General features: G+C 41.9%; 5 protein-coding genes across 5 annotated transcripts; 3 read left to right on the top strand and 2 right to left on the bottom strand.

Moving 5' to 3' along the window:
• The first annotated feature begins 1,311 nt into the window (after positions 1–1,311).
• LOC107035984 (alpha-mannosidase 2) lies at positions 1,312–7,338 on the top strand. Its single transcript, XM_015253658.1, has 4 exons — positions 1,312–1,679; positions 1,787–2,910; positions 4,080–4,871; positions 5,969–7,338. The coding sequence occupies exons 1-4, from the start codon at positions 1,533–1,535 to the stop codon at positions 7,320–7,322; spliced, it is 3,417 nt and encodes a 1,138-aa protein (XP_015109144.1). The 5' UTR covers positions 1,312–1,532; the 3' UTR covers positions 7,323–7,338.
• A 1,608-nt stretch (positions 7,339–8,946) lies between these two features.
• Positions 8,947–10,324, bottom strand: LOC107036080 (N-alpha-acetyltransferase 40). Its single transcript, XM_015253814.2, has 4 exons — positions 9,882–10,324; positions 9,408–9,799; positions 9,166–9,324; positions 8,947–9,089 (listed from the first exon to the last, which is right to left on the bottom strand). Exons 1-4 carry the CDS (start codon positions 9,885–9,887, stop codon positions 9,023–9,025), a joined length of 624 nt encoding a protein of 207 aa, XP_015109300.1. The 5' UTR covers positions 9,888–10,324; the 3' UTR covers positions 8,947–9,022.
• Positions 10,033–13,433, top strand: LOC107036078 (3'-5' ssDNA/RNA exonuclease TatD). The gene is made up of 2 exons (XM_015253813.2): positions 10,033–10,159; positions 12,080–13,433. The coding sequence occupies exon 2, from the start codon at positions 12,109–12,111 to the stop codon at positions 13,039–13,041; it is 933 nt and encodes a 310-aa protein (XP_015109299.1). The 5' UTR covers positions 10,033–10,159; positions 12,080–12,108; the 3' UTR covers positions 13,042–13,433.
• Positions 13,434–13,955: 522 nt separating this feature from the next.
• Positions 13,956–18,605, bottom strand: LOC107036077. Its single transcript, XM_015253812.1, has 4 exons — positions 18,220–18,605; positions 15,988–17,445; positions 14,541–14,649; positions 13,956–14,260 (listed from the first exon to the last, which is right to left on the bottom strand). The coding sequence occupies exons 1-4, from the start codon at positions 18,347–18,349 to the stop codon at positions 14,038–14,040; spliced, it is 1,920 nt and encodes a 639-aa protein (XP_015109298.1). The 5' UTR covers positions 18,350–18,605; the 3' UTR covers positions 13,956–14,037.
• Positions 18,606–18,886: 281 nt separating this feature from the next.
• On the top strand, positions 18,887–20,905 carry LOC107035998 (SAGA-associated factor 11 homolog). Its single transcript, XM_015253674.1, has 2 exons — positions 18,887–19,460; positions 19,905–20,905. The coding sequence occupies exons 1-2, from the start codon at positions 19,244–19,246 to the stop codon at positions 20,648–20,650; spliced, it is 963 nt and encodes a 320-aa protein (XP_015109160.1). The 5' UTR covers positions 18,887–19,243; the 3' UTR covers positions 20,651–20,905.
• The last annotated feature ends 276 nt before the right edge of the window (positions 20,906–21,181 follow it).

The raw sequence follows: 21,181 nt of genomic DNA, 5'->3' as shown, positions 1-21,181 counted from the left end.
ACCCTTTCTGCCAAAATTCACGGTTTTTTAATTTTTCTGGCAAACTTATGATGGAATTGACGTGAAAAAATATAACGTTTTTGCGTTTTGTCATTATTTAATGACTGACGAAATTTTAAGGTGGTCCGAACATTTTCCTGCGTTTTCTCTAAACTTTTAAAAAGAATCACAAAACTGTAGAAAAAACGCATGAAAATTATCGCACCACTACGCAACTTCGTGAGCCATTAAAGAATGACAAACCACAAAATCGTTATTTTTTCACGTCACTCCCATCGATAATTTGCCAGAAAAATGATAACAACGTCAATTTTGGCTAAAAGGGTGTCGAACATCCTTAACATTGTCATTGACAATAGCTCTACACAGTCAAACGACTTCCTTCGTCTCACCGTGAGACCGCGCCCCTTGGATTTTTAAGCGACAATCAGCGTTTCTATAAGCTGAACAAAAAGGATTAGAATTTTATTTTAAGACATATTTTAAGACGCGTATAAAATCATAAGCGTCGCAACCGTGTACGAAAATTCACTGACATTTTCGAGTTTGGAAACTTTTGACACGTGTCGGTATGCCCATTTCCAAAAGGAAAAAAGGTGATAAGAATCCTATTTTAAAAATAACATACACTTAAAGGCGATAACTATCGATATCTCGCAAGTCTGTCACGTTTATTCCTCATTGGTTCCAGTCGTCTGAGGCGGCAAATTGATTTCATGATTAATTTCATTTTGAAATTTTCAATTATGATTGTTACAATTACAGAGCGCTGTAGCGCGCGTTCGGTCTCGTATAAGAAAAGTCGTGGAAAATTTTGGGCTTTCAAAACTTTTTCCCGTTGATATATTGAACTGGGCAATCACGCGCGCCGTCGCACGCGACCGCCTTCAAGTGAGCGCTGTAACGCACAATAACATCCTCGTAGTCATGGAAATCATTGATTGATCCATCAACCAATCGCAAGGCGAATAAAAAGTTAACAATCAAAACAATCATTCATTGTCAATCAACTTTATGAAAAAGAAAATAATCGGATAAAATTAATCATCTTCAGTAGTCAATGACTGGAAACTGGGATAATTTGAAGAAATTTACGCAATATCTCAGCCAAATTAAACAATTTGGGATTTTCTTGAAAAATCCCAAATGATTTGAAAAAATAATGAATCAAAATTAATCAAGTTTGCATCAACAATTCATCCTCAAGCGAAATTCAAACGGCGGTAAAACTTCACAAACAGCGCGTGTGTGCCCCCAGACCCCTCGAGAACCTGGCAACCCTGTAAGAAATCCGAATGAGAGCCCCTTGGGTCCTCAAACATAACTCAAACCCGTAAAAAAAATCAGCAAGATAAATAGCCAACAACAACTGATAAAAAATGTAAAATCATAAAGAAAAACGTGGATCATCTTGCGTCACACACGTCCTTCCGCTAAAATGCTCGAGTGTTGGTCGTCGTAGCACATTGCGGTGCCCAAAAATAGCGGTTGCATTAGAATAATCAAAGATCACAATTACTAAGATCATTATAATGCGAACACAAATGACGTTTCGCTACTTCAAGCTGTTCGCAGTGCTGGGAGCAGGAGGGATCCTGGCGTGTTGCCTGATGATGTACCTACTGCTAGACCTGACGTTCTCCCCCCGAGGAAAGGCCCAGAAACTAGCGATCGAGGACGTAAGTATCGTCAATCTTTAAACAACGATAACGATCATATCGACGTATCACATTGACGATGGATAACACCGACGATAAGCTATCATCGCACATTTCTTTTTTTCCAGAATCAATGGGTGCACATAGAGAGCAGATTAGCGAAGCTGGAGGAGGACCTGTCGCGCCACCACAAGGCGATAAGCGCGATAAAGCAGGCGTCGGATGTTCAGGGCTCTCCGGAGAGACTCCCGAGCCATGACGTCCACCACCTGGACCCGTTGAACCCGATAAAACCCCCGGAGAAGCCCCTCCAGTGCAGCTTCGACCCCCAGAGGGTCCCAGAGGTCGACATCCAGATGCTGGAGCTCTACAAGCAAATGGAGTTTGATAATCCAGACGGTGGTGTCTGGAAGCAGGGCTGGGCCCTCAAGTACGACGAGAAGCAGTGGCACAAGACCCGCAAGCTCAACGTCTTCGTGGTCCCCCACTCCCACAACGACCCCGGCTGGCTGGAGACCTTCGAGAAATACTACTCCCAGAAGACCAACAGAATCCTCAACAACATGGTGACTAAACTCTCCGAGGACAAGCGGAGAAAGTTCATCTGGGCTGAGATGTCCTTCTTCAAACTCTGGTGGGACGAGCAGCCCAAGGGGACGCAGGAGCAGGTGAAGCGGCTGATTGTCGATGGACAACTGGAGATCGTGGCTGGGGGGTGGGTTATGCCGGACGAGGCTGTCTCCCACTGGATGGCACAGCTGGTGCAGCTGACGCAGGGCCACCAGTGGCTCAAAGCCAATCTCGATTATGTGCCCACAACGGGCTGGGCCATCGATCCCTTCGGCCTCTCTCCAACCATGCCGTATCTCCTGAGGAACGCGGGCCTCGAGAATCTTCTGATTCAACGGGTTCACTACTCCGTTAAGAAGAGACTGGCCAAGGAGAGGAGTCTCGAGTTCAAGTGGCGACAGCTGTGGGATCACGACGGCTCCACCGAAATTCTCACTCATATGATGCCGTTCTACAGCTACGACGTGCCCCACACCTGCGGGCCCGATCCCAAGGTCTGCTGTCAGTTTGACTTTTTCAGGCTTCCGAATTTTGGTCTGAGCTGCCCGTGGAGGGTCCCCCCCAAGGTTGTTACTAAGAAAAATGTCGCTGAACGGGCGGCTCTGCTGCTTGACCAGTACCGCAAGAAGGCACAGCTCTTCAGGTCCAATGTCGTTGTCGCACCTCTTGGCGATGACTTCAGGTCAGACAGAGTGATGTTGTTTTTCATGTTCTAATAATTTTTTTTTTATTCAGATATAGTCTCGTTTGTGGCCCAGGGCAAATGAAACGATAAAATTTGAGTCTGGTTTGGGGCAATTGGGATTTTTAATCTTTCGGAAACCGTTGGAGGGGAGTCTAGACACCAGAAATCATCGAGATTTAATGTTTGGGGAATATTCTCCGAGGGTATTCGGTCGGAGGGTTTTTTATGGTTTCCCTTGGTCACCAGGAGAGTCTGTACATGGGGTACAGCTCTTGGGGTGCAATGGGAATGAAGAAAAAAATAATCAAAATAAACCCATAATAATAATAAAATAATAAAACCCATGTGCAGGTCCTCAGGTCTTGTTCATCAACTGTAATGACCCAATCGCAATTAAAACAAAAAAAATTTTTTTTGTGGCGGTCAAGTGCCGATAGCGAAATAAAAAAACTAATAAAACCCATAATAATAGTAATAAAATAATAAAACTCATATACAGGTCGTCCTCAAGCAACAGTATGTGGCCAATTTCCAAATTTTTCAACAAATTTCCTGCCCAAAGTTATCGATATTTTTGCAAATCGAAGCATATTAATCTCCAGGAGGTGATGAAGGTCAATGTGCTTTGGTTTAAAAAAATACTAATCACTTTGAGCAGGAAATTTGTTTGAAAATTTCGAGGAAATTTTCGAGGCCTTCTGTTACCCCTTAAATACCTTTTGTTATGGTAGATTCGAGAATTGTCCAGAAATTTCGTGAGGGACGAGGATAGCTCGATGTTTGCCTCTAACGTAACGATACAGAATATTCGAGACGCGTTATACGAATTTCGAATAATAATTATGCTAATTAATTGTGGCTCGCGCCATATTTTTTAAATCAACCTTTAAATTATCATTTTTTTATCGTTATTGTACATCCCTTCGACTCGGTTGGGGTCTACTGCGCTGATGATCAAGACTTTAAATGGTTAGATCTTACCATTCTACCCGGCAGGGTTTTGAACTCGGAACCTTTCACGTGTGCGCCACCGGGCATTAAAAAGTCAATAAAAATGAATTTCGTATTTTCATCGATTACAGAAGTAATCACTATTTCATATTTGTTATTAGTCATTATTATCAGGAAAATTAACGACGGATATTCATCCCCCGACTCTGCTCCAGGTACTCCCAGAGTTCCGAATGGGACGCGCAGTACGGCAACTACCAGAAGATCTTCGATTACCTCAACTCGAACGATCAGTTGAACGTGAAGATACAATTCGGCACTCTGACCGATTACTTCAACGCCCTCAGAGAGGAGCAGAATGTCGACAAGTTCCCCAGGTTGTCCGGGGACTTCTTCACGTACGCCGACAGGGACGATCACTACTGGAGTGGCTACTACACCTCTCGGCCCTTCCACAAACGCCTGGACCGAGTTCTCCTGGGGTCCCTGAGGGCAGCCGAGGTCCTCTCCTCGATCGGATGGGCGCGAGGTCACGAGCACCTGTCGGAATCCGGTCTGGAGAGAAGACTGGCTGAGGCCAGACAGTGGCACTCGCTCTTCCAACATCACGACGGCGTCACTGGTACCGCAAGAGACGAAGTCGTGGTGGACTACGCCCAGAAGATGATTTCAGCCCTGAACAGTTCAGCCCACGTTCTCCAGCAGTCGGCGGCACACCTCCTGAGGAGTCCCCAGGGGCCGGCCCTCGACCCAGACTCCCAATACTTCACTCTCGACGAGATGAGGACCCACCACACGAGCGTTGGGGACAGAATAACAGTCTCCCTCGGGGACGACGGCATCTCCAGGAAAGTTGTCATATTGAATTCCCTCCCGAGACAGAGGACGAGGGTCCAGACGGTCATTGTGTCGAATCCCTACGTGAGGGTCACCGATAGAATGGGACAGGCTGTCGAGTGCCAACTGTCACCAGTCTGGGTCGGACCTGGAGCCATCTCCGGGGCTAGGTAAATGTATTTTTTTTAATAAGAAATAAGACAAAAAATAATTCTGCTCTTAAACCCCCTGTGAACAGTTCTCAGAGGGAAACACCGAGAGATAATAATTGAGTCTTTAAAGAATGATTGACACATTAGATCGCTACGAGGCGTGTAAATGTCCATAAGAAATAAAACCACACGGCGCAACCTTAAAAAATGCTTCGAAAAATTTGAAGAAATTCACATGTCCTTTCTATGCCATTGGTTATCCTCATCAAACACGAAAATTATGAAATTCAATTTTTTTTACACATCAGCCATCCTGATGGACGTGAAATGAAAAATTGGTGGCACGTAAATTCGAACTCACGGAGAGGAGGGACAGTTTATCCCCGAATTTTTTCATTCTGGGCCATTTAATCCTCTTCATCATGAAATCAATCATGAAATATGAAAAATCGTGTTGGTTGAGATATTATGAAACAGCAATGGATAGATATGATTCTGTAACATGTGAGGTTTTCCACGTTTTTCAAAGATTATTAACGGGCTCGGGTTACGCGGTGCTAAGGATTGAGAATTATTGGACTCGACTGTCAAGTTGGACTCCCAAACGTACTCTGTCGAACTAAGAGGCCTCAGAGACACTTCAGCCCCCAAAATGCTAAGATAGACCTTCTCACAGTTTTTGTCACCAACATTTTATTGGCATTATCATCAATAATGCTTCTACACAGTCAAATGATTTTCTTCGTCAAATGAAAATCATTAAAATAATATTAGGTGTATAACTTAATTTTTCCCTTTTTTTAAATCAAAAAATATGTGACATAAAATATGCAAATACTAGATCAATCCTCGAAATATCGTCCATCGGTTTCGATGATTTTGCGCCATCGATCGGGCAACGCGTCACATTTCAAAGAGAATCGAAGGATATTCAGTCCAAAAATGAATGAATGAACGAATAATTCATGAGAGAAACGATTGAAATATTTGAATGATTGTGTCTGCAAGTGAATGGGATGAAATGTCCAGGCTGAAGTGGATAGTATGAACTGTCCTGTCTCCCCCTCAGGCTCCCAGCCTGTGCCTCAACCCCTCAGTAACCTCTGACATTTCAGGTACGAGCTGTCGTTCCTGGTGACGGTTCCTGGATTCGGCATCAATACTTACCTGATCCACCCGTTGAAGGACACGTCGTTGCCCCCCGGTGTTCACCTAGCAAACGTGACCCTCTTCAACAACGCGATCCCCCCGAGACTCGTCCGCGGGTTCGAGCACCTCCAGGTGCATCCGTCGACGCAGGAGTTCTCGATAGGCGTGAGACCGGGTCTCTCCGCAGCTTTCGCAAAGACTGGCTTACTAAAAGCCCTGAAAATCGCTGACACTACGTTCCCAGTGCACCTGGAGTTCGTTAAATACGGGACAGCGTCCCCAGGGAGGCCTCAGAGTGGAGCCTACCTGTTTCTCCCCGACAAACCGGACCCTGATCCCGTCTACATGACGATGGACAGGACAATCCACTTGGTCACTGGTCCCATTTTATCTCGAGTCTTCGTGGACCTTCCGCACCTGCGGCACACCTGTACTTTATTCAACTCCCCTGGCAGCGATGGGCTGGGGCTGCACGTGCTCAACGAAGTTGACATCTCAGAGACCCAGAACTTCGAGTTGGCGATGAGACTGGACACTGATATAGCGTCGGGAGACGAGTTCTTCACTGATCTCAACGGTCTCAACATGATCAGGAGGCAGAGGTTTCCGAAGCTGCCGACCCAGGCGAATTACTACCCCCTTCCGGCAGCTGGGTACATCGAGGACAAGAGGGTGAGGCTGAGTGTCCTGACGGGACAGCCACTGGGCGCTGCCTCCATGGCCTCTGGACAATTCGAGATCATGCAGGACAGGCGACTGATGCAGGACGACCAGAGGGGCCTCGAGCAAGGGGTCACCGACAATCTTCTGACTAATCACGTCTTCATGATCGTGTTGGAGAAGAGGAGGGAGTGCCTGAAGCCACCGGCGCCTGGGCATCCCGCAGGGGCTCTCTCTCTTGGAGCCCATCTGGCCGCGGAGGAGCTGCTCCATCCCATGACCACCATCCACCCAAATCCAGTGTTCAATGTCGACTTCAATGGACACTTCGCTGCGCTGAGGTTCGATCTCCCCGTGGACGTCAACATCGTCAGCATGCGGGTGATCTCCGTGCCTGACGGTGCGGGAAAGGGGGTCGGGATGGTGATCCACAGGCAGGCGGTGGATCTCTGCTGGGGGGAGGAGGACATTCACGAACGGTTTGGGGCCCTCGACAGTGGGACGATCGACGTCGGGAGACTGTTGAGCTTCGTCGAGGACTGGACCATCAGTGAAATACCACTGACTTTCCACAGTGTCGGACCGACTCTCAAGACGACTAGCGTCAGCCTCTGTCCGCATCAGATATCATCGATATTGTTTCATAAAACACAGTCTTAGGTCTAGTGGGGGGTTTTATAGGGGATCCGGGGGGAGATTGGGGACTCAGGGGGATTGAGGGGGGAATCTGATGGGAATATTTGCGTGACGAGGATCACCGGGGGCTCGACTATTTTTTGGTGAACGTAGAAGGGGAGATTACGTTTTTAAAAATTTTGACGGTAAGGATCATGGGAAATTGGAGAAATAAATAACCGCGCCGATTAAATCGTCAAGGATGCAATGTTTCGATAATTATTTTAGCTTCCTCAGGCTCTGAAAAAATACAATACAAACAATGTCTTATGTCACTGACACAGTCGAATTTTTTTTTCCATGATCCTTACCATCAAAATTTAAAGTATGGAGATGAACATGAACATAAATTGTTTTTAACAATTTTCGGTTGAAATTCGTGTGAATGATATTTACTCGTCGTTTCGGCTATTCAATACTCAGATATGGTAAACTAATTTTTAAGGTTTTGTAATTTAAGAGCCAAATTATGCGGAAATTATCCGCAGAATGCAGATTCTCAGAGGAATAGGGCGATCCTCAGTAATTTGAGTCAATAATTTTTCCTTCTGGATGAGTGAAGGTAGATCGTAGCGAGTAAAAGAATGATATTTTAATTACTGAGTTGATAATGTAGACAATGAGTCTAGATAAGAATCTCCCATTCCCGAAAAGCTGTTTGTATGCGGTTTAAATGTAACTGATGGCAGTATTAATTTATTGTTTTGCGTAATTGTAAGAGAGTTGGAGAGTATTTTGTAGCTTGAGTGCTGGAAGCAAGTGATAGAGCAATTATTCTCAGAGTGATCCGTGATTCTGTGGAGCAATGCTGCAACAGGAGGGCTCGACTAATTTCTCATTTGGGACTAATGTTTTCGATGTGTTGGAAGAAATCGAGGGGTTTTTCAAGCTCGCCAGTGGCGGGGGATATTAACTGCTTGTAATGTTTCTGAGGAATGTTCAATTGACATGAATCATGTATAATGACAACTTGATAATTGACTTTCGTAATAAATCAAAAGAATGAAAATAATGAAGAACCAAATGATTAGACTTTTTCACTCATTTCATTATAAAAATCAGTCCTGGATTTATTCACTCCCTTTTTTGTAGTAAAAAAATTGAAAATGGAAGGCAAAAAAAATTCATTTGCTGATGATGATTATGTAGTTTAGACTCTTCCATCTTCTCCTCCTTCAATTGAAGTTAATAACTTCAGTATTTCTAATTAGGAAATTATGTTCTCGAGACATTGAAAAAGATTGAGGGATTTGTCAAGCTTTCCAACTTGATAATTGAGTTTCGTAATAAATCAAAAGAACAAAAATAATAAAAACGAAATGATCAGAATTTCTCCACTCATTGCATTAGAATAATCAGTCCTGAATTTATTCACTCCCTTTTTCGTAGTAAAAAAATTAAAAATGGAGAAACAATCAATTCTTCAATTCCCCAATCCAATCCAATTTGCTAGAATCAAAAATCCTCTTCAATTTACCCTAAAGCTGCCCATTCTTTTCTTCCTCCAATTGAATGTCTAATTTCAGTATTCCTAATTTGTAAATAAAATGCTTTACAACTTGATAATTAACTGTCGTAATAAATCAAACGAACGAAAATAACGAAAAAATAGAAAAATCAGTCCTGGATTTATTTACTCCCCTTTTTGCAGTAAAAAAAAATTAAAAACGGAATACAGAAAAAATTTATTTGCTGATGATTATGTAGTCCAGACTCTCCCAGTCAGCAGGGCTCGTCCTATCCAACTTGTACCTGAAAATGCAATCAATCCTTCAATATTCCTCCATCCAATCCAATTTCCTAAAATCAAAAATCCTCTCCAATTTACCCTAAAGCCTCGTAAAACGATCTGGCTTCAGCGTTGTGTTTGAAAACCGTCAAAACTACTTTCTTCATGCAACTCTCAGCAGCCAGACCCTCCAAACACTTCATCATGAACCTCCCCAAGCCTTTTCTCCTCACTTTCTCCTCCAACTGAAGTTCATAACTTGAAAAAAACAATTTCCCATCAACAAATTGACACGAAAAACCCTCAAGTAATTATTCCCCATCGTCAAAACATGAATTTACCAATAGAGAACCTCGATTTTGTCATCGAGATCATAACGAAAGTGTGAAAAGGCCACGAGCTCGTCCCCAACTCTGGCTGTGAGGTACCAGGCGCCGGGTTCTGTCAATTCGTTCCTCTTGGAGCTCTCGTTCCACCCCCACTTCGACTTCTCATACATCGACTTCATGTTCCTCTCCATAATGTCGAAAACCCAGGGGAGAGTTTCCCCAGGAAGATCTGCCACCCTCGAACATTGAAGATTGAAAACTGTTCCATCAGGTGCGGAGTAACTCTGGAATTTTTCCAGAGTCTCCAGAGGATTTTCCTGAGCATTCGCCTTGTCCACCAGACGCTTAGACGCTGCTTCCTTCTCGGCTAGTAATTGTTTCCTGGTTTTATGCCCTTTTTTATTCTGATAAAGTGAAAAAAATGAGCCATTGTTGGGGAGAAGACACTTGAGGGGACGAGATCGTCGATTTTAATTCGTCAATTACCTTCATGATGACTGATTCGGAATTAATTGCACCTTGGGAGAGGACAAGTCCTTCGAACGAACTTTGTTTATGGACAATTCGAGGAGAAAACTCGGTCTCAGCCGGTTGAACTCTCTCTGAAGGTTATGCAATTTGAAAAATATGACTCACACGCCCGGACTACTTTATTGGGAGGTTAAGTCATCGTGAAAAAGCTCAACGATTTCATTCATCCACGAATTACCCTCCAACTCAGACGGTGGAGAGACTCGCCCTGCTGTCGATTCCTCAAATGTCAAGTAAGTGGATTCATAGAGTACAGTGATTATTAAAAAATAGTTGGAGCGAGGGTATTTGGGGGAATTTCAACCCTTGGATGCACCTCGAGAGGTTAAACCCCCAGAATTTCCCTGCTTGAACCCCGAAATCGTAAACTATTTGTCACTGATTTTTTTTTAGAATCAAATGGAGTAGTTTTTTATTAATGATGGGGGGGATTTTATTGGATTTTCTTTGGTTTTGGTTTTATAATCTAGATTTGCTAGTGAAGAAAAAATATTCGGTGTGATAATTAATTTTTAAGGGCTCGCAGATTGGATTTTTTCAAAGAATACTCAATTTTTTTCACCATAAAATCCATGTTGCCAGCAAATATAATAAATCAATTCATTTTTTATTCAAGAACAATATCTCTTTTCACTAAAACATCTTTTGAAATTAATTACCACAGCTGATAGTTCTGGCTGCTCCAAAAAGGTTGTTATTTCGGAATGTAGATAGTCAAAATGATAAGCCCCGCAGTAATTTTCCTCTCGATTTCAGGAAAAATAATTATCACAATTTTTTTTAGAATAAAATGAAATAGGTTTTTATTGATGTCAAGTGTTGGATTTAATTGGGTTGTCTTTGGCTTTGGTTTTTGTCATTTTTCCTGGTATTGACATAATTCTAATCTAGATTTCCTAACAGAGAAAAAATATTCGGTGTGATAATTAATTTTCAAGAGTTCGCAGATTGGATTTTTTCAAAGAATACTCAATTTTTTTCACCATAAAATCCATGTTGCCAGCAAATATAATAAATCAATTCATTTTTTATTCAAGAACAATATCTCTTTTCACTAAAACATCTTTTGAAATTAATTACCACAGCTGATAGTTCTGGCTGCTCCAAAAAGGTTGTTATTTCGGAATGTAGATAGTCAAAATGATAAGCCCCGCAGTAATTTTCCTCTCGATTTCAGGAAAAATAATTATCACAATTTTTTTTAGAATAAAATGAAATAGGTTTTTATTGATGTCAAGTGTTGGATTTAATTGGGTTGTCTTTGGCTTTGGTTTTTGTCATTTTTCCTGGTATTGACATAATTCTAATCTAGATTTCCTAACAGAGAAAAAATATTCGGTGTGATAATTAATTTTCAAGAGTTCGCAGATTGGATTTTTTCAAAGAATACTCAATTTTTTTCACCATAAAATCCATGTTGCCAGCAAATATAATAAATCAATTCATTTTTTATTCAAGAACAATATCTCTTTTCACTAAAACATCTTTTGAAATTAATTACCACAGCTGATAGTTCTGGCTGCTCCAAAAGGGTTGTTATTTCGAAATGTAGATAGTCAAAATGATAAGCCCCGCAGTAATTTTCCTCTCGATTTCAGGAAAAATAATTATCACAATTTTTTTTAGAATAAAATGAAATAGGTTTTTATTGATGTTAAGTGTTGGATTTAATTGGGTTGTCTTTGGCTTTGGTTTTTGTCATTTTTCCTGGTATTGACATAATTCTAATCTAGATTTCCTAACAGAGAAAAAATATTCGGTGTGATAATTAATTTTCAAGGGTTGGCAGATTGAATTTCTTCAAAGAATATTCTATTTTTACGTTGATTGAAACCAAATTCATTTTTTATTGAAGAGTAATGGCCCTTTTCACTAAAAACTCATCTAAAATTAATGACCACAGCTGATAGATCTGGTTCTTCCAAAAAGTTATTATTTCCTAATGTAGATTGGAACCAGAAGTAGTAGCCAGCCTCATTAGCCTAGTAAAAGGTGCAGGGCTGGGTCTGATGGACAGAATAAATAAAGGCGGATGTTACAAAAGATCATATGATTTAGGTGACTCTGAGCAAAATATTGACCAGCCACATATACATCTAATCAAATCCAATCTACTGTAGATTCTCAAAACCCCAATTTCCTCTCGATTTCAGGGAACAATAACTGAATAAATCTCCCCGCAATGTCTGAAAACGCGAGTAGTTCCACCACCACAGCCTCCGAGGTCTGCCCTATGCGTCAGTGCTACGAGAACTACATTCTGATAGACGTGGGTGCGAACCTGACAAACAAGAAATACAGCCGCGACCTGGACTCTGTGATCCAACGAGCGAAGGACTCTGGAGTCCAGAAGATAATGGTGACAGGGGCGAGCATAAGATCGAGTAAAGAAGCCCTCCGACTCACCAGGATCTACCCAGGGACCCTCTACTCAACAGCTGGAGTGCACCCCCACGACGCGAAATCCTGGGAGGACGGCGAGACCCTGGAGGAGCTGGAGAGCATAGCGAATAACCCTGAGTGCGTGGCGATAGGCGAGTGCGGACTGGATTACAACCGAGACTTTTCAGACCCCGAGACCCAGAGATCAGTCTTTCACAAGCAGATAGAGCTAGCCTGCAGGCTGAACAAACCCCTGGTGATTCATGAGAGAGGAGCGCAGAAGGATGTCCTCGAGGTGCTGTCCCATTACAAAAATCGTCTCCCTCCAGTGATGATTCACTCGTTCATTGGGAGTGCCGATGAGGCGCGACTGTACCTCGACGAGGGCTTCTACCTGGGGATCACTGGGTACCTCTGCAAGGACAAGTCAGACAGTGGAGTGAGGCAGATCCTCGAGGGTGGCAGCATATCTCTGGATAAAATTCTGGTGGAGACTGACGCCCCATTCATGTATCCCAACACGAGGGCCAGTAAACTTCCGGTTCACGTCAAGGACGGCCTCACCGAGCGATCCATGACATTTTTGCATCGGTACTGCACGTTCCAGAGGAATGAGCCGTGTGCACTGCCTGCTGTTGTCGAGATGGTGGCTGCTTTCATGAGGAAATCACCGGAGGAAGTCGCTCTCGCCACTGCATTCAATGCACTCAAGGTCTTTGGATTGAGCCAATGATTTGTTTGAGACTCGTAACGGGGGTAATTGCTTCAAGAGGATTGGATTTGCCGATGGCAGTGGCTTTTGCTCAGTGTGGTGCTGATTTTGAGATGGTGCTCCTACCAGGCAGCTGCTGGGGGGTCTTTCGATCGAACGCCGAACGATTTTTACGATTTTCATTATTACTTTTATGTGAAAAAGTCTGGAGATTTTATTTTACGTTAGACTTTAGTTTAGAGTTGAGGAGGGACTCCTCGTGCTTGAGAATACTCATTGAATTTTTTTTAATCTCCAAGTTATTGCTGTCTGGAGGTGATGATAACGTAATTTTATTGTTGAGAATAACTATTTTCGTATAATAAAAATGTTAAGCAATAAAATGGCTCTTAATTGATTCTTCCAAAGACGTTGGAATAAACAGCAGTTTATTCTTGGGTGGTTCACATTCCATATTCTTGAGTGAATGGAACTCACGCTGTGCTTTCATGAGGAAATCACCGGAGGAAGTCACTCTCGCCACTGCATTCAATGCACTCAAGGTCTTTGGATTGAGCCAATGATTTGTTTGAGACTCGTAACGGGGGTAATTGCTTCAAGAGGATTGGATTTGCCGATGGCAGTGGCTTTTGCTCAGTGTGGTGCTGATTTTGAGATGGTGCTCCTACCAGGCAGCTGCTGGGGGGTCTTTCGATCGAACGCCGAACGATTTTTACGATTTTCATTATTACTTTTATGTGAAAAAGTCTGGAGATTTTATTTTACGTTAGACTTTAGTTTAGAGTTGAGGAGGGACTCCTCGTGCTTGAGAATACTCATTGAATTTTTTTTAATCTCCAAGTTATTGCTGTCTGGAGGTGATGATAACGTAATTTTATTGTTGAGAATAACTATTTTCGTATAATAAAAATGTTAAGCAATAAAATGGCTCTTAATTGATTCTTCCAAAGATGTTGTAATAAACAGCAGTTTATTCTCGGGTAATACATACATTCAATTCTAAATTGCTTCGTCGTTTCAGTTGACAACTGCAGAGAGTTCGTCACACTTGAGTCTAATCGCTTGCGAGATGTAGCGAATTCTTTCGGGTTCTGAAAGTTTTTTCCACGTTCTTGAAAAAATGGGAATCACTGTGTGCCTTTCTTCTGCCTCAATTTGTTTCATTAACAATGACCAGTAGCCAGTCAGGCGATCTGTGTTACGGATATGTCCATAGCCAGGGATGGTCAAGAATATCAGGCTGAAAAGAATGGAAGAAAAAATTTTCTGTCTTCATTATGACGGGATATTTCTGTCTTCATTATTGTTGTGATAATACATTAAAAATTCACAATATGTAATTTAGTAATGACATTCAATTTAAGTGGATGCATTTTTTCAAACGATTTGACGAAAAGTTGATTAGAAAAAAAATGAACCAAACAATGATTGAACGAGAGAACTAAATGAGATTTCTTGCTTCTCCAGAAATAATAATTTTCCAAAATCTGATAATTAACAATATTAAAACAAATACTCACATTTGACCGTCTTGCAAAGGTTTCAAATCCTCTAGCTTGTTAATGACAGTCTCCCCAGAAGTATTAACAGCAATTGGAAACCATCCCTTCCTCATAATCGCGACATGATCTGGAAGAAACGCCGAATGAAAGCCAGCATAAACCTCTCATCCCTCTTACAACCGGTGTCCGGTCTAAATATTGCCGTGAAAAATATTAAACCGAAATATTACAGTAAATAATATAACGATGAAAATAATACTTAAATTTGCAAAATAATAATTAAATTTGCAAACTTAAATGTAAACGATAACGATTGTTTGGTCCTTTCCCAAAAAACCAAACAAAACGGATAAACACTCTGAAATTCCAAACACGAACGCAGATTTTACCGATATTCTTACAAAAAACCGAAACCGAAAGGTTTTATTGACGGAAGTTGAATTTGACAAAAGTTAAAGTACTCAAAAGTTGACTTTCCCAAATTGAGTTTAACAAGTTTTTTTTAACAAAGTTTTTCAGAGGTGCTGCGCTAATAATTTTGTCTGTAACATTTTCTTCCCCAATATTACTGCGTAATATTTTTCACCGTAATATGTGGACGTCCACATGAAAAGGGACCACTTTGTCGATATGGTGTTATGTATACTCTGATAATATCGATAACATTCCGCACATTTTGAGTCCAAAATGATCTTCATGGGGTCAAAAATGACGTCGATGGAGAAGATGGAAAAAAACAATTTAACATTGGTGCAAAAACGTGAATATCTCGGAAACTACACTGAGAAAAAAATTTTTAATATCTGAAACACAGTTTCTTGAGACAAGTAAATTTTCTTCAATTGCTCAATTCTCTCAGGCATCTCAACTCACATGACCCGAGGAAGGCCTCATGCTTTAAAATATTCTCGTACTCAAGTATGATTTTATCGCAAATGAACTTACCTAAATCGCGTAGAGGAATCGTCAATCTTCTAGTCTTTATTGTTTTCATGATTTTTTCGTTATGCACTTCCAATATTGCAATATGAAAAATATTCATGACGCATGCTTCGCGTGCCTAAAAGTCCCTTTACCACCCAGAAAACAATTTTTGCCAGTGCCGTCTAAAATTTAACAGGACATCGGCAATTTGTCGACAAATTGTCGACATACTGTTTGCTGGGCACACATTATGATGAAAAATATCGTTCGATACTCGTGGGAAAGGTGTTTTTTAGCTCGTGGGATTATATCACTCGCCTTGGGCTCGTGCCATAAGCCTCCCACGAGCAAAAAAACTCTTTTCCGCACTCGTAACGAAATAAACTATTACTTCTCTCAAGAAAATATATTTCAGACAGAATTAAAATTTTTTTTTCTCAGTGTAGAATCGACAAAGTGGTCCCATTTCATGTGGACGTCCACATATAATGATTCCGTAACATTCAGCCCCGTAATCCCCCCAACACAAACCCCATCTCACCAACATAATACCCAAACTTGGTCCCCAAACTGGTCAGGACATACTGCGGCCCCCCAAGAGCGCACTGGATGGCCTCCCGCAGTGGATACTCCGTCTTCTCCACAACGGGCACCTTCTCGCAGTACCTCAGAACGTTGTCGGCAATCCAGGGCCCCTGGTACTCAGGACAGCTACTCTTGACCGTGTGATACAGCAGCAGAATTCTCTTCATGGCAGATGTATACCTCTCACCCCTAATTTCGAATTCCGTGAAGATCTTGGCGATGAGCTTTGGCCAGTAGCAGTCGAGGGATGCCATCCACAGAGCCGGTTTCAGCAGCCACCCTACGTTTTGGTCCAGCAGTTTCTCACTCATCAACGACTCCTTAACTGAATCCCAGAAGACTGGTTTGTAGTCGGCTCGGGACAGGGAGTGCAGAAACGAAGAGATCTGATATTTATTGGCATTGGTGAGGATGCTCTTGTCCTCGAAGCACTTGGCAGCCATGTAGTCTAGCAGGGCGATGTTGACGTGCTCCACGACGTGATAAAAATCGGCGACCTCCAGGGCTCGCTCGAACCCTAGATTCCTGGAGACAACGGCCGCCCCACAGGCGTCAGCAAAGCCATCGTGATAGTAGACCTCGTGGTCTGTCTTGGCTTCGCTGAAATTCTTGCTTATCCTTCGCAACAAGGCGTGCAATTCCGCTGGGTTCACCTCCTCCATTCCCTCGGCGAGGATCTCCATCATCCTGGGGATCAGGAGCTTCACCGTTTCGTTAAAATCCCAGTCCAGGAGGCAGAAGAGGATCTGCTTTGCTTGGGCTGGAGTGATTTTTTCAGGGGGAGTTTTCTCGATTATGTTTAGAATTCTGGGGACTGCCTCGCTGGACATTCCTGATTGCCTCAGGTACTGGAGGATCCTGACGAGGGACTCTAGGTTCTCCCGGTCCAGTTGGGTCATCACCTGGGTCTCGAAGATCATCGGTAGAGCGATACCCAGTGCCTCGATGAGAGGTGTCGTCTGGCATTTCTTCAGGAGAAAACTGAGGAAAACTAGCTCGTCGAGGGAGAGCTGATTGACAGAGGTTCTCACCATCTGCAGCAGCATGTTTATGATTACTGTGGTGGAGGGGACGTGGAAGTAGATGAGGTGTTTCAGGGCTTCTATCGCCTGCGTTGGGGTGAGCTGGCGAATGTGCTTTTTCAGGATATCGCAGAGAGTTGCAAATTCCTTCTTTTGGCGGATCTGGTCGGCGAGGGCTTCGCTTGGGCTCTTCTTGGCCATTCCGAAGAGGCTCGCCAGGAATTTCAGGGCCTGGTGACCCGTCAGCCGGGAGGACTCTTTGTTTATCAGGAGGAGGACCTCCTCGGGGAGCTGACAGTCCCGTAATTGTTGGGCAATTGTTCTCGGGTGTTCGGGCTGTTCTATATCGTCGAGGGCTCTTTGGAATCGGCCCGGATCCGAGGCTAGCACAGCTTTGGAAGGAAAATATGGGGATGATATCGCGATGATAATTCGATGATTTATTGCAGTTGAGTGGTGCATAGACGAAACCAGGTGAATTGCTATCACTTTTAGTCATTCTTACAATTTCTTGATCAAAGAATGTTGTTGTTTGTGAGGTAATCATCATGGACATTAAATTTTTTTAGTGGAAATAAAATCAGTAAGGAAACGATGAAACAATTCAAGTTGATTTTGACTATTGGCTAGTTTTCAATGAATATCTCGGGATCTAAGGCAGATATTGAAATTTTCGTCATGACCTTTTTTGTAGAGCGAAGCGAGGGCTACAAAAAAGGTAATGACGAAAATTTCGATATCTCCTTTAGTTTCGAAGATATTCGTCATGAATGTCAAATTTTTCAACTCGGGTTCAAGTCGAGTTTTCCGTGGATATCTCGGAATCGAAGGCAGATAGCGAAATTTTTGTTAGAACCTTTTTTGTAGCCCTCAATTCGCTCTACAAAAAAGATCATGACGAAAATTTTGCTATCTTCTTCAGATTCGGAGATATTCCTTAAAAACTCACCTGAAAGCTAAATCGACTTAGTTTTACCGCTTCGCTCCTGAAATAATGAACTCAAATGTAAAATACTAGCAGGAGATGGAAAAATTTGAGCAACAGGTGAATATGAAAATAGATAAAACGAAGGATTACTCTCTCTAAATAACTGTTATTCAATTGTTTTCAGTTTCGTATTTAAATAATCGTTTTTACGTTTTTTTAATTGTATGAAGATACTTACGCCGATTGAACCTCGCCTCGAGACCCGAGGACGAGTGTAATAATCTCAGTGACAGGGCCCGATTAGACGTCGAGCATAAATTTCTGAGAGCTATCGACACTTTCAAAACACTTCTCATATTCGTCGACATTTCATTAACTGATATTGTTGAATTATTCTGCGATAATAATGAGATAACCTCAACAACCGTAAAACTTAACCTCCAACAATGGCATCCACCTGCTTAACTGCGAACTATTCACTTCAATCGAGTCCAATTGTTTCGTAATTCTGAGTTTTTAATGTTGTCAACTGAAATTCTATTATTTCAAATCATTTCAGCATGATTTTATGACTTAACTGGATGGTATGAGCGCCAAGGGACCACCGCGTGACCCCAAGCATTGCCGGAGGACAAAAAGCGATAAAGTGTGTATAAAAAAAAAAATAACATTAATAATAAAAATTAACGAATTGAAAAATTGAAAAAATTTTATTTAAAGTCGGTTGACACTCCAAAAGCAATTGATCCGTATTTTTATGATTTAGTCAGTTAAAAAAAGCATTGAGATTTAATTTTACTCGAGAAAATGCCGCCATATGCCCCTACTCTGTCGATAAGTCAACAATTCAGTGATAACATAATCTAAAAATACTTTTCCCATCTCTACAATGTTTATAGTTTACGATTGAATTAATTGTGCGAATCTGCCACCTGCAATAAACACAGGATTTTTGACAGAAGAAAAAACTTCGTAAATAAAACCCCAAAAGTCACGAGATCAAAGAGAAAAAGTCTGCTTAACAATTGCCAACGAACAATAAACAGAGTAGACACGAAATCACTGGAGATTATCTGTAGAAATCCTGTGGAAATACCTGAACAAAGATGCTGTCAGGCCAGCAGTGAACCCTCGACAGTGGGCCAGGGTGATTAAATAAAACAAAAGGATACAATTCCTGAATAAATTGTTTCCATTACGAAGCAATCGTGAATACGAGAGGCACATGTGTGTGTTGCTTGGAGAAGAATTTTGCACGAAAGATGTCGGTGACAGAGGAGAGGATCCAGGAGCTTGATAGGAGCTTCCTGGAGTTCATGAGAACATCGGATAATGTTGACATGGCATCTCAGGAGATTTATGACGATCTCTTGGATGAGGTGCTCATGGGCTTTGTTTTTGATGTCCATAGAACTATCAAGACTGGAAGCTCTGATGTGGAGGAGGGAATACCTGACGATGAGTCTTATGCTATTGTTGGTAAGGTAGTCAGTGAAATTCAATTGATTTTTGTTAACAAATGAAGTTGAGGTATTTAGTCGCTAGTAACTGGAGATTGGCTGAGTGAAATTCAAATTTTTTCTTCAGTTTTGAAGGTATTTTTCAAAGCTTTGAAATGAGCCCTGATTTATCCGAATCGCATCATTCGTTCGGGGAATATTGTTGATTTTGTAAAATAACTCATTTTACGTCATCTTCTGGAAAAAGATGAAAGTGACTCTTTTAAATTAGGCATATCTTGAGATTGGCTGAGTGAAATTCCGAGATTTATTTTTTATTTTAAAGGTATTTTTTCAACCTCGAAAATGGCCCCAAATTAATTGAAATCGTTTCATTGAGCCCGGAGATATCGATAATTTAATAAAGTAAATTTTCCTTCACCTGCAAGAATTAATGCATTAACTGAAAATCTCATTTTTTTAGACTCTCCAGGTCTGGACGTCTTCGGTCAGCACCCAATAAAGAAATCCCAGGAATGCAACTGTCCAAATTGTGATCGAGGTGTGGCAGCCTGTCGTTTCGCCACCCACCTGGAGAAATGCATGGGAATGGGTAGAAACAGCTCTAGAATAGCATCGCGAAGAATAGCGAATAGTTCGAAAGACCTGAGCAACTTCAGTGGAGTCATAAGCGATGACGAGGACGACGCAGACTGGAGTGTCAACAATGACAAGAGAAAGAGGAGAAAAGACAGGAATGGTATCAAGAGGAGCAAAACCCAGAAGACGCAGAGGAATGGCGACACCCCAGAGATGCAGACGAGTAACGAGAATTCACCATCGAACTACGAGAACATGTCAATTGAGGATAAGAGAGCCCTGTTGACACAGATATGCGGAGTTATCTCTGAGCACACGAAGAAGCTGTGCACGAGATCCATGAGGTGTCCTCAACACACTGACGACCAGAGGAAGGAGATGAGGGCCAATTTGGAGTTGAATGAGGGAGGACTCCAGGTGGATGTTGATGCTTATGACGAGGCCGATGGACAACACTTGAGGGACGCTCTCTCCAGGTGGGACAGGGATGGCTCCAATCAGTCTAGTCCTGCTGACTCTGCCTCCACAACTTCCAATTCGTCGTTGACGAGGAAGAGGGAGGGCAAGTCCAAGGGGAAGGGAAAGGGGAGCAAGCGAGATCGAGGCTCACCCATTTCACAGAATGAATGAAGAGGGAATTTCGAGGGTTGGAGGAGTGATGAGGGGAGCAAGCATGTGTTGATGAATTTTTTAATTAAATTATTGGGTGTTTTGTTGAATTAAATTAATAGAATTACTTGGATAATTTGAGTTTTAGTATTAGGAATTGATAATTCGGGGAGTCTCCCAGTTTTTTTGAGTTGGAAAATTGGGGAGAGATGTTCTAAACTCGAGGATGAATGTACAAAATGATATTAAATTAATAAAATACCATAAAAATAGAAATTCGAAGGATTCACTATTTATTTTGGAATGGAAATACCCTAAACGATATTAAATACCCTAAAATGATATTAAATGAATAAAATATCGTAACACTTGGAAAATTGAAGGATTCATTGTCTTTCCCTGATAAGTCACGCAAAATAAACGAAATTTTGAGATCCGATCAATTAGCCGCTCATGTATAGATATTCCAAATTTTTATTTTTTTCCTCATTGAAGTAGTTTTGAAGAAAATTGCGAGCTAACAAAAAACATTTGCTAGTTAGTACTTTTTTT

This window comes from Diachasma alloeum, unplaced genomic scaffold (genome assembly GCF_001412515.2).
Source record: "Diachasma alloeum isolate Michigan unplaced genomic scaffold, Dall2.0 Dall_scaffold_00203, whole genome shotgun sequence".
Classification (NCBI taxonomy): domain Eukaryota; kingdom Metazoa; phylum Arthropoda; class Insecta; order Hymenoptera; family Braconidae; genus Diachasma; species Diachasma alloeum.
Note: the sequence above shows the minus strand (reverse complement) of the source record. Positions and strands in the feature narration are given on the sequence as shown.

Bases quoted from the DNA above. Each gene is read 5' to 3' on its own strand.
- LOC107035984 (XM_015253658.1), top strand. From the start codon at position 1,533: ATGCGAACACAAATGACGTTTCGCTACTTCAAGCTGTTCGCAGTGCTG. The intron at 2,911-4,079 runs GTCAGACAGAGT...ACTCTGCTCCAG, and splicing joins CCTCTTGGCGATGACTTCAG to GTACTCCCAGAGTTCCGAAT. The intron at 4,872-5,968 runs GTAAATGTATTT...CTGACATTTCAG, and splicing joins GGAGCCATCTCCGGGGCTAG to GTACGAGCTGTCGTTCCTGG.
- LOC107036080 (XM_015253814.2), bottom strand. The intron at 9,325-9,407 runs GTAAATTCATGT...GTTTTTTTCAAG, and splicing joins AAAATCGAGGTTCTCTATTG to TTATGAACTTCAGTTGGAGG. The intron at 9,090-9,165 runs GTAAATTGGAGA...TTGCATTTTCAG, and splicing joins TCGTTTTACGAGGCTTTAGG to GTACAAGTTGGATAGGACGA.
- LOC107036078 (XM_015253813.2), top strand. From the start codon at position 12,109: ATGTCTGAAAACGCGAGTAGTTCCACCACCACAGCCTCCGAGGTCTGC.
- LOC107036077 (XM_015253812.1), bottom strand. From the start codon at position 18,349: ATGTCGACGAATATGAGAAGTGTTTTGAAAGTGTCGATAGCTCTCAGA. The intron at 14,650-15,987 runs GTGAGATGGGGT...CGTTTCTTCCAG, and splicing joins CAAGTTTGGGTATTATGTTG to ATCATGTCGCGATTATGAGG. The intron at 14,261-14,540 runs GTGAGTATTTGT...CATTCTTTTCAG, and splicing joins CCTTTGCAAGACGGTCAAAT to CCTGATATTCTTGACCATCC.
- LOC107035998 (XM_015253674.1), top strand. From the start codon at position 19,244: ATGTCGGTGACAGAGGAGAGGATCCAGGAGCTTGATAGGAGCTTCCTG. The intron at 19,461-19,904 runs GTAAGGTAGTCA...TCATTTTTTTAG, and splicing joins TGAGTCTTATGCTATTGTTG to ACTCTCCAGGTCTGGACGTC.